General features: G+C 32.9%; 1 protein-coding gene across 1 annotated transcript in view; it reads right to left on the reverse strand.

Moving 5' to 3' along the window:
- Positions 1–324: 324 nt before the first annotated feature.
- Positions 325–18198, reverse strand: part of LOC107439698 (uncharacterized) — a 296584-nt gene continuing 278710 nt past the window's right edge. Inside the window, exons 106-115 of the mRNA XM_071184208.1 lie at positions 17756–17860; positions 15992–16192; positions 12476–12576; positions 10969–11091; positions 9549–9641; positions 8639–8755; positions 7644–7862; positions 6400–6454; positions 4261–4419; positions 325–959 (exon numbers count right to left, since the gene is read on the reverse strand). Coding sequence (XP_071040309.1) covers positions 478–959; positions 4261–4419; positions 6400–6454; positions 7644–7862; positions 8639–8755; positions 9549–9641; positions 10969–11091; positions 12476–12576; positions 15992–16192; positions 17756–17860 — 1655 coding nt within the window. The 3' untranslated portion in view covers positions 325–477. The remainder of the gene's footprint in view (positions 960–4260; positions 4420–6399; positions 6455–7643; positions 7863–8638; positions 8756–9548; positions 9642–10968; positions 11092–12475; positions 12577–15991; positions 16193–17755; positions 17861–18198) is intronic.

Here is an 18198-nt window from a genome sequence, read left to right on the forward strand (position 1 = left end):
ATACTGAGTCCTTAAAATAAATTTGAATTCAAATAAATGACATGTAATTCGTTAAATCTATTAGAAATGTGCTATAGTATAAAATCTTAAGATAAAATTTCTAAAACTGATATCTCTTTAAAAAGATTAAAATTTCGGCTATAATTAAGTCTATTAAAAATTTAAATAAGTGAANCCGTCTTACGGCATTTGTATTCTTTTCAGCAACTCTGTACATCGCAGAGAGCTATTTATTGGCGAAACACCTTGTTTCAATAAAATTAAATCGAAATGTTTTCTATGTGTGACGTCACGCATCCCAGAGAAGGTAAACATAATACGTAATTAGTGTTTCTTATTTTATTTGTCGATGAACTTTTGTAACAAAATAATTTACAAGTATCACAAATAATCTTCTAATAAAAAGCATGCCATCTAACTCATTTTTAGATGATTCTATAGACAATGCAAAATTTAGACATGTCTTCAAAGTTTTAGCTAAATGTCATCGTAGTCTTCTTGCTGCACTTGATTTATGTCGAACAAGTCCTGATGTCGTCTTTGTTCTTCATTTTGATAGAGTGGATTTGATCGAGAAAAGTCAACATCTTCCTGCTGCTGCTGTGAAAATTCGAAATTATGTTGCTGTTGCTGTGTTTGGTCAAAACTGAAATTGTCGTCTTCTTCCTGCTGTTGTCCACCAAATATTCCTAAACGATCGTATTCTTGTTCCACCTGCTGGCCAAACGGTTCTTCATCTTCCAACGAAGATTGTGACCACCGGTTTGCTTTCGTAAAGTCAATCGTTTTCACATCCCCTGTTTTTGGATCTTTTGGAGTGCATTTGGAGCATTGGCATGTCTCCGGCTGGAGGAACGTCTTCTTGATTCGGCTTCCGTCCGGACACCTGAGCTCAATTGGTCTATTGACAGTGACATTGACTTTGCAGCATTTGCAAGAATCTTTGAAATCGCCATCCTCTGAAAATAAACAATAGATTACATACTGCAACCAAAATGAAATTCAACAGGTGTTGATTCAAACAGTGAAGAAAAAACTGAAGTATTAATCTGGTTTTTTTAGAAAAGGAATTTTGGAAGTCTTCAATAGATCGAAATTTCACCATGACTTAATACAAAATAGTTGCAGGGGCCCCGCGAACTTATGCAGTTGAGAGGGGGAAATTTTCATTTTGCCGAATGACCAAATCTTAAATTAACGTCTTCAATTATGCTTACATATTATAATAAAAAACATCAAAAGAGACTCTAAAATAACTTCTAAGTGATGAAGTTATAAAAAACATAGTTGTCAACTTTTCTTATTTCCCCCGAAAGATTTTACTTTTACAGTTTAAGTGTTAACAAAATTTATACTTTGTTATTTTATTCAGTGTTTAATAAATTTGATTTAAAATGTTCTTGCTATGGTTAAATTAACTAGGTGTGATGACACCTAGTTAATTTAACCATATGTGTTACTGTGAATGACCGAAATTGGTGGTTGTTGTCTTTCGCCGGAGAATGTTGACAGTCACATAGTCGTTTCGGTAAATGTCCGCAATATATATACTTGGTCCAGTTAAGTGCCACTGCCCGGTATGACCTACATTAATGTTTTTTTAAGGTCAAGTGCTACTGCCCAGTACGCATTTTACCCGTACTTCGAACACTGATGTTTCTCCTAATCTATCCTCCTCAGACATTAAAACATCGAATAAGTATGATAATATCTGCGAATAAATTAATCTAAAATCAGATATAACAAATATTTTGGATATCCATCAAAGCGATTACGTGATTGTTGACATTCACCGGTGAAAGTCGACATTCTCTTGATTTCGGCTATTCACTTTAACATATACACTATCTAACAAGCATTAATGTGGTGCTAAAGAGATTTATGACTGCAGTTTAGAAACTAAGTATTATTGGTCTAGTTAAAAATCTACAACTACGCATATTAATCTAGAGGTCTTCCACCTTTTGCAATTCGAGGACACAACAATAATTCAGGAAATCGCAAGAGCCTCGCATGTGTAAGTTAAAGGAAAAGAAATTCAATAACAGGAGGAGAATAGTAGTTCATCTTAGTATTATAAGGTATTGAATACTTTCTGTTTCGGAATTTTGCTATCTGAACGCATTAAACAAACAGCTCCTTTAACCAACTATAACGTGTTTACAGTATGAAAAATACTGAGTTCGCAAATTTCCCTGATGGATGGTACAAAAAGCTACTATTATAAGCTAATTTAAATCTCTCTAGTTTGGATGAAACCTGCTTGCATGCATTCCGTACTGATGGCATGTCCGTTTATGAGTTGATATGCATTCTCAATCCTTATTAAGTGTTCTTAGTTTTCCTAGTTCGAGTATGTAATCACAGTGCTAAATCACCAAGAAGATTTAAAATGTGTAGCAAAAGTAGATTTTTACCTGACATCCAAAAGCATTTTTATCCAGAATTAAACTGTTGAGTACCATCCTCTCAGTAAGTGGCAAAGAGTTACACGACCTCGCTTGTCGAGTTTTGATACGAGGGTGTGGGAACAGAAAAAAACTAAACGAACGAGGTATTGTTTTTGAAGCAGATTGTATTACTTTAGAATAACGGTAGTATTTAATAGTTTTAAAAGTTGCAATTACTAAATTACAATTTTTAGCTTATTTAATTTAAAAGTTTATTTTTAATTTCTTAAACTTTTTACGTTGCTATCTCGTAGCTATTTTGACAAGTCAGTTACTCTCAATTGTGGTTTTTACTCAAAATTGATTGAGAGGAAATTTAAGTAGACAGAATTAATATCTATATTGCAAATGAGTGCAGGCTAAAGTAGTATTTTATTTTTCTCAAAAACCCTTGTAGCTTCAGATAAATTATAGTTTTCTTGGTTCGTTGTTGGCCCTATTTATTTCAACGAAAAAAGGCACGTAGAAAATTGTCTGAAGAGTCGAATGTAAGCTTTTTCCCCACTCTCACTTTAACACAACGCAGGCAGTCGTGTATATTTTTACCATTTACTAAGAGTAGGATACTTAAAAATTTATTCCTGGTTAGAATATATCTGGATATCAGAGTTTCAACGATTTTTGAACTATGCCTTAGCCCACAACCTTAAATAAACACCCCCATAAAACGTTTATTTGGCGTTGTAAAACATGATCATGGCGTTGCAAAACTTAATCCAAAAAAACATTTCTTTTGAAATAAAATTGTACTGCAAAATAAATAAGAACGTTAATCATCGATTATTTCATATCTTTAATCTGTGGTAATTTTAAATTCTTTCCAAAATTTTTAATTCAAAATCTGTTACTTTGAGTTTTTAATATTATCCGTGTGTACTTAAAAGCTATTTTTTATAATTTTCACTAATTAATTTTCAAAATCTGTAATTCTTTATTTCTCTCTTTTTACTTTTAATTTAGGCCGGCCTGGTGTCCAAGCGGTTAGCGTGCCTGACTGCGAAGCCATAGGCTGCGGGTTCGAATCCCGCTCTGGGCATGGATGTTTCTCTCTCTCTTTGTGCTGTCCTCTGTTGTGTGTGTGTATGATGTGTGAATGTGGCCCACCCTATAAACGGGTTTGTGGCAGTGTGGCGTGGGCAATGTTGCTCGCCTCCGTGACTTTGGTTCACAGGTGCCCACTGGGTAACGCGAAATGAGCAACAATTCTGGCATAGTATAGGCAAAGATTCAAATTCAGTGCCTGCCATTAGGAAAAAAAAACTTTTAATTTAAGCACTTCTACTTTTACTCTTTACTATTCAAAAGTAGCGTTCCTATATATACCTAGCAACAATTTTATCTTGGCCCCAGTAGGGTTCAAAATTGGCCTGATATGGGTCCGATAGGAACTTATAGGATATTGGGATATCTAGATTTTTTAATATTGGTCCTAGAATGACCTATATAGGGCCTACACTGAACAATATAGAACCCATATTGACTAAATAATGAATATAATATATCGGGTGAATCTGACAATTCTATATATAGGACTGATATGTATAGGACTGATATTCTATATATAGGACTATATTCTATATATAGGACAATTCTATATATAGGACTGATATATATAGAATTGGAGTTTGTGGCTGTAAAATATCGAGTGAATCGGTACATTCTATATAGGGCCAATATTGGAAAAATAAAGGCCCTTTGAGCCCTTACTGAACCAAGATTCATGAATGTTGGCCCAATGAGGGCCCAAGTTATTTTGCTGCTAGGGATGTTGACGACTTTATCACGAAGAGCAACTGAAAATTGCAATTACCAAGAGAGTAGTATGACTGCGAATGGCAGGCTCCAGAACATTTTAGCAAATTTGGAACAGGCTTGTCGTTTACGCAAATACCACCACGACTTCTGTCAGAAAATGTGAAGAATCCAATCGTTTCTTCTTCTGGTATTGGTCCAGAGTTACAACCGATTTCTAAGAAGGCAGAACACATGTAACAATTGAGATATACATAAATTAGGCATGAATCAATGAAATATGGCGATTCCAGTGCACAACTTAAAAAAATTTTTAGAACGTTTATTAACTTTTTTCCTAAGGATCCGATATAAAATGCACTAATTCATGTTTTGAATGAACCACTCAAGCTAATTAATTAGATCTGAAAGTTTATATTCTTAACCGACATTGCGTTTAACGCAGCATTTGGCAGTGATGCAAGAAATATTTTTTTTCGATTAAAAAAAAATTTTAAAATTAGTGTTTAAGCTTATTTAATAATTTCAAATGCGACAAAGACTTAAGTCTTAAAAATATTACAAAACATCAAAAAATACACATAAAAAATGGTTACTAATATTATTAGTAGTTTTGGAATGAACACAATATGGTAATGAACACTAATGTCTTAATTTCACCGAAAAATTTAAAAAAAAATTATGTAATTAAAACGCCAGTTTTTTATATAACAAAAATACAGGACACTTTACGAAAAAGTCATACTCGCTAGAATAATATCAAGACAATACAGAACAAAGTTCTTAAATTGTTAGAGCGCCTAGATTTGTACGAAATACTATACTATGAAGAAATCTCAAGGTACCAGCCATCAGCCAACCGTTAGTTTGAATGTTAAGTTATTCACCGGAGGAATTAGATGCACCAATTGCGAACTACAAAATAGGTCTATAATTTTGAGATAATGGAAGAAATGGACAAATACAGCCAGGTAATGGCATTCTTCCTCTTCGATGAGGTCTTTTCTCATTAATTTAAAAGCTGTACATAATTGTGCATAACTCTTATAAATGTAAATATCTTTTTTTTTTAAAAAATCATTGCTCTTTGTATCCTACTCAGATTAGCTACCCTCTTTTTATGAGGCATTCACTCATTCACTTCAGATGAATGAGTGAATGCCTCCTTGGGCAGTATGTTTAGATAAATAAATATACAGGCGTATATAGTCATTGCATGGTATTAGAATTATAGTTATTGCATGTGGCGGTCTTGGAATGCGAATATCGTTCTCCCTGTATTTATGAGGTATCCATTTGGAATTTTCGGGATGACAAAATTTCATTTTCTTAGTTCTTTTATAATGTGTAGTATTTAAAATGGTTGATTTTGCACAGTAAGACATTATTTTATTATACCTAACAGTGCATTATTAAATAATGCACAGTAAAGTGGTCTATTTTTAATTAATAAATTATGAAATTTTAGCATAACTGTGCGTCTCTTGACTGAAAATAAAGTAAAACGAAACGGTGATACTGCTCACCCAATTTTGACTTATAATTTTATATTTAGTTTTATAACCGATTTAAGCCGACCTGATTTTGGGTTCACGACTACGAATGTTTGACCCCGTAGCCTTGTAATTTTGAGCCCAATCCATAAGGCAAGGGAACTCCTGGATCAAGTATTGGGAGAAGCCTTTGCCGAGGACTTTTAGATTGAATTAACCCGCATTTACGTTCCATGGAGAGGAAAACCTTCAACTGTTAGTTTGACAGTGAGGGGACTCTAACCCGTGATCTGTTTACCACTGCGGAGGTTTTACAACAGCACTGTGGTGGGTGCGAGCGGGATACGGAATTTGTATCGACCAGCCGTAGCTTCGATTCGAACGCGGTTCACCTCATTGGAAGGCAAACGTTCTATACCCAGAACCACCACGGCATTCTAATTTTTATTGACTACTTTAAATTTTGTCTAATTTGAACAATTAGGGTCAAAGAGGACTTAGAGAGAAATTTTACCATATGTGGTTATTGATTCTGCTGACATTCTGTTTGTTATCCTAAACTGAAAAATTTAAGTAGATTTGATAAGAGTATGAAAATGCCCATATTATGTCAGACTAAACAGAAAAGCTGTTTAAAAATTCCAAAATAACGTAACACTGAAATAATGTGATGAAAGCTAAATATACAGTTTCAAATTTCTTACCACTTGTAAGGTTACAAACTTCACAGCATCCACTTTCATCCAGTACAATTTTGTTCTAAAAAGTTTAATATTAATAAGTATTTTAACATAATAACAGGAATAATGATCAAAGCAATCAGTTAAATTAGAATGTGATATATATTGTACAAGAGGACAAATCATACAAAACTTTTAAAGGAATTCCAAATTTTATAAACGAGAAATGCTTTTAAATTTAATATGAGCAGTAGAACTATCTAGTTTCTTCTTCTGTTTTGCTTAAAGGTGCTATTTACAATTTTATATCAGTGAGAGCGAGAATGTAATTTGTGGTTAGATGGTACAGTTACATTGAGAGTACAGCTAAACCAAGATTACCAAAACTAAAATACAAAAGAACTCATTATGATGTATAGTGTTCATCTCGAATATATCTATACTACATCATTATCGAATTATAGATATGATTATCCTTTCTCGGTATAAAATAAATTTTATACAACGTCAATTTATTTCAGCTCGAAAAAGTTGCGAAATATAGACTCGATACGATTTCTTAGGTCCTCGATACTTAATCTCGATACGATTTCTTCGGTTTTTGATTACGATTTTTTTTGGGTAGGTGGTTCACCAACCCAGTCATTGCACCTTAGGCTGGCACAAACAAACGGTTTGTTGCCATCAATCATTGAACTTTATAACCGTGGCTGAACAGTCGACCCAATGTTTGGATTCAACTCCGTAGCTTCGTAATTTTGTACCCAGTCCAGAAGACAAGGAAACTCATAGATCAAGTATTGAGAGAAATTTGTCTTCGTGAAGGACTTTCCGATGGAACTAACCCTCAGTTGCGCTACTTGGAGTGGAATACCGCGAGAACCTCCCACAGTAAGCCAGGCGATCAAGGGACTTTAACCGTCCACCAGTGAGGATATTTGACGTCAGGACTGTGGTTTGTGCAAGCCAAATGCGGATTCGTATCGACCAGCCATTGCTGGGATTCGAACCCCGTTCACCTCAATGGACTGCGAACGCTCTATATCCTCTGCTGACATCTATGACTCTGGTTATAAAGTATACAACTATTGTTAATATGGAGAAATTACAATGGTTTAACTTTATTTCTCATGCATACTACCGAAAATGTCACTTGCTTGCTCCATCCACTCAGCTCTTATTGTTGTTGTACTATAGCTGATTTATATTTTGCTAGCGGGTGTGACTAATAGTGATATTTGCAGAAAAATAAATAATTCTATACATACTTTTGGACAGTCCCTTGGAATGATGGGACACGATTTCTTCGTGTAGACAGTCTTCACAGATCCGAATTCTTTTACGCATTCAGCCACTCTGCATTTATGTTCCTCGCTGGTCCAAGTATCGCCTATGTCATGCAATTGATCATCGTCCTCGCATTTGGTCACGTGACATATTCCACAGCACTGACCAAGAAACTTTGATGGTGGAATCAATTCAGAATTCTGGAATTGGATGAATATGAGCTTATCAGAACTGTGGAAAAAAAGACTACGATTGCGTTCGAAGTATTATGAGAATCGACAAATAAAAATGTGTCATTTAACAACGATAATGATGAGGATTGAAGTGTCAATATAATTATAATGGTCATGTTATAGCTATGATTAAATTAAAATTATAACGATTAAGTCATAATTCTGATTCAAATTATAGTGATCATGTTATAGGTATTAAATTACGTCAGACGTGTGATAAAAATAATAGAAGATAGTAGAAAAGCGTTTAAAATTGTAACGAGCATAATATAGCTATGATTAAAGTCATGATGATGATGGTGGAAGTAAGATTAAAATTACTGGTAAATTGGCATAGCTGAGACTAAAATTATAATGAACATTTTATATTTGTGATTTTAAACTTTTATGATGATTTTGGAAGTGTGATTAAAATTATAATTGTTACTGTATAGCTATTTTTGAAAGTATTATGAGCATGTCATAGTTGTGATTATAATCTTAGTGAACAAGTTATAACTCAGTTTATTAAACCTAAGTGTCGTTAAAAAATGATAATCGGCATGTTATGACTGCCGATTAAATTAATATTATGCAGCGACTGAATCAATAATAAGCATGTTATAGAGGCGATTAAAATTAAAATGAAGATGTTATTGCGGTAATGATGATCGCATTTGATCTTCCTTGGTATAATAATCACTATCAATTAGTTCATACGTGAAATATTCACATAATTATTCAAGACTAAACTGGAGCTTTACCTTTGGACATTCTGCGCAAGCCATCTTGTTTTTTGTTATTTGCACGTCACCCAAATCTGTGTGTTCGCAAGTATAGGTGATGCAGGGGTCCTCCTCATCATTCCATACCTCCCCTGCCTAGAAGAACAAGCTTATATTATTCACATTTAAAAAATAAGGGTTTGCCCTCTGATTTCTAAAAGTACAAAAAATGAATGGTCGATTTAAAAAATAACGTAATAAAAAAAACGAAAAAAAATTGTGATCGCATTTTACCCATTAGCAAAATGGTTGCTATCTAATTTTTTAACCCATTTATTCATTATATATTCCTCTTTATTTGTGATATTCACCTGAATTAGTATTGAAAACGATCCAGTTTGAACTGTAGGTTAGAATTTCTGATTCTTAATTAAAACAATAACAAAAATATCGTTGAAATGATTAAATTCACTTTTATTCACAACTTCAAGAAGTATTTCTTTTATTCACAACTGAAGAAGTATTATGGTCCCATATCTCAAAAATAAACTCATCAGCTTAATGCATAACAAAACTAAATGCGAGAAAAAAGAATTCTAAAAAATCATCTAACAGCAGCTGTCGCCATAGGAACATAGGCAATAACAACGCATGCGCACTGTTTACTATTACTCTTGAACACGGTTGAAAAGTGTGATGATGTCCAAATTAGGTGCGCAAGCCATCAAATCCAAAACAATACCCGTTTTGCCAATGGGTAAGAAAAAAAAAATTCTGGAGCAGTCGCAGTCGTTTGCAAAAGTCTCCCATAATTCCACAGTCAGAATCAAAATTCATAGAAAATTCTAAAACAGTCGAGTGTAATTCCGGCAATCATATAACAAACAGCAAGAAAACTAACAGGAAAAATTGATAACAACAGTAATTAGAAAGAGTAAAATTTACTTACCCTGAATGCATTGCCATCTTTGTCTATACACATGACTCGAATGAATTCTTTACAACATTTTCCCGGAATTATTTTCCCTTCGATAACATAGTTCTAAAAATAATAAAAAACATCGATTTTTTTCAGAACATACGTCACAGATAAAGTGCTTGTGTTAATATAACGTTGAGTTTATGTTAAAATAATAGTATACAAAAGCTTATATCATGTTAAAATAATATTATACAGAATGATTTAGTACAGCGATTAAAAACTTGGAGGGGAAAAGAGGCTTATTATTAAGATGTGCATAACGATCCATATCTGGAAATGTCATCGCACACTTTAATCTTTCCTCCCCAATATGAACTGCTATTCATGCACATTTGAAATGGTATTTTTATATATATCTTAATGATATGTAAATGTTACAATTTCTAGCAATTATGATCAAACATTGCAGTCCAATAGGCCAAGTAATTACTGTTTTTATCGTTATTTAATGGTTGGTTGGTTGGTGTCGTATCCTCTATTGAATCATATTTCATGGTGTGCTTGAATAACTTTTGTTATTTCTATGGCATTAAATGAATACAAATCCTCTTCTGTGGGGTAGTTTAAGAGGTGAAGGCCTGCACCGACTGCAGGGCAGTTGAAAACATGATATGGTGTCAGTTCCACATTAAGACAGTTGCCACAGTTTTGATATTTTCTAGTCCCATCTGTAGAAATTTTCATGTTTTTATGATGTTTTGTTCTTAGTCTGATGAGAGTAGTGGCTGTCTTCCTATCGATGTCAAGATTAGTTATTTGATCGTGGGCTTTGATTTTTAAAGGGGTGAATAGTCTTGACTTTGCAAAAGCATTTGCATCTGCCAACGTGGTTGGGATTGAATTTTGATTTAGATCTCTGGCATTTTTAGCCAAGGAATCAGCTATTTCATTGAACTCTATGTTCACATGGGCGGGAATCCACTGCAAGAAGCAATTTTTCCGGAGACGCTGAAGTTGTCCAAGTTGTTCTATGATATTCAGGATTAGGCTTGAGGTTCCTTTGCTGAGGGCCTGTATCGTTATTTAATGGTGTGGCGATTTAATGTTTTAACATTAAGGTATGAGGACACACCGTCAGTTCATACTGGGAGAGTGATGCCTCTCGATTATGAACTGGCTGTGTGTCATAGTACTCTTTTAGCCGTGTACGATGACATGCGCTTGACGTATGAGCCCTAACTGCGTACGAGTTGTTTATGATGTGCCTTACCATCCTTTTAAGGTTGTATTGAACCACTCTATGTGTCTATAAGGCGAATTTATTCCAGGCTTTAAATTTTGCATTTTTACAAGAAGTTTTTTTTAATATAGAATAATTACTTTAGGGCTTTGAGGATATTTAGAATTCCATTTCCCCAAATATTAATTTAAACCAAAATATACATACTTCAGAATCGGGTAAGGAGGATGGATCTGGACAGGTCTCCTTGATGCAATTGGAAAAGTGTTGTCCCTTGGTCCCTTCGCACTTGCACTTCTCACACAAACCGTCTTGCCATTCCTCACCAGACTGCAAAACAATGAAAGATTGTTATTCTAATGATAGAGATGTCTGGAAGCCTGAGAAACGTCTTTGTTAATGATAAATAGAAAAACGTATTATGTCCCACTTAAGATAAGGCACAACAAGTTATAAGACTTTGATAACTCGCTGAAGGCATTTACAAATTAATAAGATACCCCCATATATTGCTAAATCTTAGATTTTATGACTGTTACTTGATCCAGTATCTTCTTCGGCTCCATCGAAAAACTTATATTTTAAATAAGGAAACCATAAGTATAATGAATCTGTTTTTTTTTGTTTTTTTTCTGTGAGTGTGTGCATTCAGGAAAGATCTTTTTATGAGTGGGGAATTTCAGGAGCATGTAACTGCATGTCAGGAGCATGTAACTAATCACCATACAACGTCTAGAAAGATGTCTAAAGGAGGCATAAAATTATTGATGCATAAAATGGATTCGACCAAATATATTGAATATTTATGCACCATAATCTTGTTCTTTTTTTCTTTTCCATTATTTTTTTTAATAAAAAGAACGAAATTACTTTCCAGGCAATTTTATTTTTATTGTTTAATTGACTAACATATATTAACACATGAGCCGCAGTGTTTTGCGAACAACGGGAGCGATGTTTGTCAATCCAAATTTTTGTACAGTTACGCTCGTAAATTTAAAAATAATTGAAAAAATGTTAAATTTTAGATGCATAATTAATGCACTTCATGAATGGAATAGCTTTAAAACTTAAGTTTATCAAGTTTTTTTTGACTAGAATATGAGCCAGTGTTTCATGTGTATGTAAGGAGTCCCTTCCGACAGAAAAGTATTTTATTATCTTCAGGTTAACCATCATTTTCTTACACCATAACTAAAAAATATTTATGAATTATTTTTATTTCAATTTATTCGCTGAGATATGTTCTATTGAGACTAGTTAATCAAATTTTAAATTTTAAAATTGCGAGTTTTTTAAATTTTTTTTTAAAAACTTATAAACTTTAAAAATCAAATGTCGGTACCTAGGTTCATAAGCACATACTTCAATTAAAAAAAATTAATTAGTTGCTGTAATTAGTTCGTAGTAAAGCGCAGTGTTGCGTAGTTAGTGAACAAAAATATTAATAAATAAGACCATTCTGGAAATATAATTTTTCATACATTAAAGTAAAGTTCCCTTTTCTGTCTTAAAGAGAACTTTGAAAACCTTAATTTAATTAAAATTAAATGTTTTAGGTAAATCAATGGTGGAAGCAATGTTTTTTTTTGTAAATGGTATTGTCTATACTAGGGCGTCAAGTATAACTTATTTCCAAGCTCTTCAAAAAAAGCTTTACAAATATTTCGATTATAATGTAACCTCTTTAAAAATAAAGGTTTCATCGTCTTACTTTATAAAGCACTGGATCAGACTCTTCCGATTCAATATATTTTTCCACGCCTTCAGCTATTTCAAAGTGATGAAGGTAAATGCATACATCTTCCAGAGGTTCTGAAGAAGAAAATTAAAAAAAAAAAAAAATTCAATTAAAGAAAAGAATAAGCAGGTTAGTACAATATAGTAGTGTCAATAGTATCTCGAATTACTTTTTTCTGTCAAATATTAAATGATAGCTTATACAAGGAAATTTTTTCTGTTACTTAATATTGCCTGATTCGGGAGAGAGGATTTAAAAACTGAATTTAGTTTTTCTTCTAAAGCTACAGATTTGTTTTTAAAAATATCATAATTTTGTCCCATTTTTGTCGAAACGTACAAGTTATACATAAAAGAGGGTCACATAAATGTTGCGACAAACTTCTAGGGGTGTTAGGGCACATCATCAGGATTAAAATTGCGTAGAAAGCCATGCCTGTAAGTGTCGTCATATGCCGCTAGGGGCATTTTTCTAGAATGAACTTTTTCTTCGTGTGCTTCTGAATATATCATAATAGGGAAGCTCCTCAAGCGGTGTAAGATGACGTTTCTGAGCAAAGGTTTCTATGAAATTTTAAACTTGATTATGTGCTCTAACTCCTCTAGAACTTTGTCGCAACCACTCTCTAAATATAACGTTTCTAAACGTTATATTTAAACGTTATAAAGCAAGTGGGTACAGTAGCTTAATAGAAAAGTGAATAATTCTTTTTTGTTAGATTTGTGGGAGGCTAATATTACCATGTGTATCTTAATGTGAATTAAATTTAAGTGCATTTATCATAACCCCCATTAAATTAAGTGAGGAGGAACAAAAAGATTATACACACGAACGTGTTGCTAATGTAACGTACGTATACATTTGTAGTAGTTATTCATCAACAGTTCATCTTAGAGGAAGTCAACTATAAATATAGTGGGCTTTCAAGGAGAGAGATAAGACTCCAGTCATTTCACAAAATGAATGGTAAGGAACTACAAAACTATATATCTATTACTATTGTTACTATGAATTTAATTTTTTGAACAGTTAAACATTTGGTTTAAGCGAACTATTTTACGAGATCTGATTTTCGAACTAACTTAATAATGAAGTTTTAGAAGATTTAAATTTAAATATGATTGTAATTTAAAAAATAAATAAATATATAATTTGCTGGAAATAGTAATTTTTTAAAATTTTATAATAATTTACATTACATGAAATAAAAGTACAATATGAGCTAAATTTTTCGTTTTAATCTTTTTTTTCTTCTTTTTTTTTAAATGGAATTTTTTTTCACGGTGAATATCCTTCTGCTTTCAGGAGTGAGCGAGGAGTTGACCATTGGCATCTAAACGCCTTTGCACGTCATTGTCCTAACGTTATATAAAAAAGGAAGCTTGGCTATAGAAATCATGATCAGGGAGGTTTAGGCTTTGTTTGTAGTCTTTGCAAATAGTATAGGCATCTCAAGGAATCGAGATTTCCTCACTCTCCACACTTTTCCTCTCTCTGTTACCCCGGTGTTCAAAGATCTTGTTTTTTCCTCACGCTAATATCTTACCCTTTCTTATTGATACATTCTGCCGTGGAGTAAATCAAGATTTTCCGTAATCATGGTAACGGAAAAGGGAAAAGAGTGGAGAGGAGGAAAATCACACGACTTTGAGATGCCTATATGTTTAGAAAGAGCGTAAGTTTTGTTTCTGTTTCATTTAGCTAGCAATAAACATGAAAATATTAGCTGACTTGGTCACGTTTGAATTTTTATTCGTACCAAACGGCGTATACTGTGGAGCATTTTTCTTTGGCTATGCTTTCGAGATGGGTGATGCATACTATTACCATACTTATTCTATATCCTGCCAGAGTTTCAAACAAATTATCTATATTTTATTATTTTTTTTAAATAATTAAAACAATTTCTTTAAACAAAAAAGTATGTTAATGTGATGACTCAACTTTATTTGTATTCAGGATGGTAAACCATTACTTTATGGTTCATTTGTATGAAAGTAGCACAGTCAATTGTAATTTCAATGCAGATTTCTGAAATTAATCGATGAGGTCCGATAATCTTGAGTTCCAACTTCTTAACTTTTTGAAACTCATAAAATCATTCTTGTTTTATTTATTAGCGACGTTTTCCAAACCCAAATGGGAATCCTCAGCTTTTGTGTTATTCTGGGTAGCTACCAAAAGTCTTCAGAGTAACAGGTAAAGCAGTGAAACGGCATTCTATTTATAATTAACACTGTGAACAGCTGTGAACAAATGGTGCGAAAGTTTTCACGAAGTAAGCATACCAACAAAGACTTAGTGTAAGAAAATATCATGTTCTTTACGGTGAACATTGCTTAAAGCAAACAGTTGTGAACAAATGGTGCAAAACTTTTCCTCAAGTACGTATATTAACATAGACTTAAGTCAAGCAAATGTCGTGATTTATAAGGTGACTGTCTCGAACAAACAGCTGTGATCAAATCATGCAAAAGTTTTAGTTAAGGACGCATATCAACATAGGATCTGTGAAGAATTAGGAAAAGTAAACCCCGTAACTTTCTTTAATTCCCTTTTTACTGTTGATCGAATGATTTGAGATAATCGAATATTTATCATCTTGTCTAACAAGAGTAAAGTAATGGCGCAATCTTATTCTGCTTGCAAGAAATCCAGGGGTCTGTACAGACATTTTGTGAAAGGTCCGTTCTTCGTGAAATTGTGAAAAAATTACTCACATTCTTTCAGCTAGGGTTCACTTTTATGAATTTGTGCAAATAGGGTCCGGTTATTGCAAAAAACTTTTTCAAGGAGTTTTTAAATTGTAAATAGATACAAGATTATGCTCGGCAAATAACAGCAAATGCTGCTTCTAATTAGAGATGCAGCAGACAAATATTTGGTATTTAGCCTATACTGCTGAACGCAGAATATTAATTTCGGACGAATAATGGAAGAATCGTCTGCCGAAGACAAAACTTAATTCGTTTGCATCCATCTTTCTTGTTTTCTGCCCTGGGAAGGGTATATTTGATTAACAAAACAATAATGAAGATAAACACATTTGTGAAGGGTCCGATTAAAAGAAAAATCATTTTGTGAAGGGTCCGTTTTTAAGTTAAAATATTTTGTGAAGGGTACGTTCTTATGAAAAGATATTTCGGACCAAAATTTCTTCTAAACAGACCCCTGAAATCGTACTATTTTGCATTGTTCTGTTCTACAACTTTACATTCACTTTAATTGCTCTCTTGTGAATTGGTTAAGAAGTTAGATGTAGTCAGTGGCACACTCTTTTTACGTTTCGTTTCAGTGGCGTTGCTACAGTTATTCTGTTGCTATCACGTGTGTCCACTTTTCATTTGGGCAAACCTTACACAATAGATAATTAACGCTTAATTTAAACATCTTTTCCCAAAACCCATTTAAATATACTAATTTTTGTTAAACCATTGATAAATTTATCGAGCATTTATCGCATGGTTCTAAAACAGAAGAAATTCTTACTGCATTTGAAGGTGCTGCAACACTCTCCCTTCAGTTCAGTAAGCTCTGTTCCTGGCTGACAAGCTGGCCTCTTCGGACAAGAACTGGAATTGCAGGCAACCTGTATTTTTGGACAGCAAAGACCATCTATCTTCTTAACGTATTGACCGACTTCTAAATCTGATGGCCATATGACGTCTCCACACAGAGCTGGCTCACATTCTAGAATATAGAATAAATTGTTGCTCACAAAATAAGATTTTGTTAGGTTCTGTTATTCATAGCGACATTATTCACACTTCTTTTGTTTCATGTGGGTAAGTGTAGTTTGTGTACAGAGATCAAAACACATACCTTAAGTGGTACACCTGAATAACTTTTAACCTAATGATCGATTTTTCACGTACAAAAGATTAAGTTAAAATGGTTAGAGTGTATGACCTTCAATATGCTGATTAATGAACCAGATACAAAACACGGTTAAGAAACTATATACAAAAATGTCTTAAATCTTTTTTGACTCTTAGGGGGTTAGCTGCAAAGTAAAAAAATATTATCTCGATAATAGTTGAGTTTGATCATTATGATCATTAATAAAAAGTTTGATATTTTTTTATATTGATTTTGCATTTTGCGGTTATCGCCAACTCTTCAACTAATAAAAGGAAAATGAAAAAAATCATGATTACAGTCTTTATTTTTGTACAAGTAATTTTTATAATTTGTTATTTAATTTAACTATGATTGAAACATTTTTGGATTGAAAATTAAACGAATTTTTACACCATTTTTAGCTATGGTATTAGAAATGACAGAATCTATAATTTAAATGAAATGTGTCCAATAGATTCTGAACAGTCCATGAAAGTCGTTTTTTTTAGTCTTAAATTGGCGAGAACTATTTGACCAACTTCGTGAAAACTTCAGATTTTTTCATTTTAAATAATGCATAGTTTAAAATGGTGAAAATTCTAACAATTTTTTTTTGTGATTATTATTAAATCAACTTAAAGGCAAAATTATTAAGACCTACTTTTAGAAATTAAGTTTTATAATTGTGCAAACATTTTTTATTCACTTAAAGAATTTCAAAGAACTGCGCAAAAAATAAAATCAACATCAATGGGGTGAAATTTCGATTACTATCTTAACTAAACTGTTGGGACAATATTGATCAAGTGTAAAGGATCTAAATCTGTCGAAAAAAAAAGGTATATTTATTCAAAAGATGTAAGTTTTTACACCTGTATGGGTCTTGGAAACTGCGAGTTGGCGCCTGCTTTTCTGATTTGCCACCAACAGGGACATTAGAACTTAAATTTCTCTTCCCTATTACCGATAAGTACCAAATATATCAACTAATAAAATGTATAGTTAATCGAAATTCGGATAATTTTTTTTCTTACAATAGCGGATAAATTTCAATTGGAGCACAGTTCAATTTCAAAATTTCGGCCTCTTTTAACAAATTATTAGGCAAACATTAGTTTATGAGTCCGACAGTTTATTAGTAAAACTTTTCAAAAACTATGTTTTATCATGTAGTCTTAAGAAAGAGGAAATTATTTTATTTTTCGTCAGGCTTAATAAGAAATGCATTTTACCACTAACAGTTTCAAAAATCGTTCATTCCATGGACTTCGTTTAAAGTCTAAGAAAATAATTTCCGACATTTTAATCTGCTTGAAAAACCTAGCTTTAAAATTTTTCATTATATTTTAAGAATAAATAAAAAAATAACATGATTGAACTTAGAAGGAAACAGTGTCAAAGATTCCTGCATACCACATTCGAATTCTGGACATTTTGTTTGGCGTGTGTGCATTTTCGCTACTTCACCATTTGGACAATCTGGAATTTTAGGAGAAGGACAATCTTCCTTTTTAGGAGCTGTAATAGGAAATGTATGTAAGTATATAATATTTATAAATTTATGTGACAAGCAATTTGCTCGAAAATGTTAAGCGTGTTTAATTCCTTAAGCAATTTCTTCTATAAAAGCTAGCAAGCTTGCGTAGTTTCTCAGCATTCTAGATGAGTTTGAAAGTAGGTTGGAATTTGGAACCGTTATATGAGAACCCTAGCGATAAGTCCTTAAGATAATCTAAAAATATGATTAAATATTAATATCTTCTTGCTGGTACTAATTATTCCATACCAAGAATATGTTGTGCGCTATACAGAGTAAAATTATCAGTAGGGAGTCGGCATTAATTTCAATCGTTATG

Source organism: Parasteatoda tepidariorum, chromosome 8, assembly GCF_043381705.1.
Source record: "Parasteatoda tepidariorum isolate YZ-2023 chromosome 8, CAS_Ptep_4.0, whole genome shotgun sequence".
Classification (NCBI taxonomy): domain Eukaryota; kingdom Metazoa; phylum Arthropoda; class Arachnida; order Araneae; family Theridiidae; genus Parasteatoda; species Parasteatoda tepidariorum.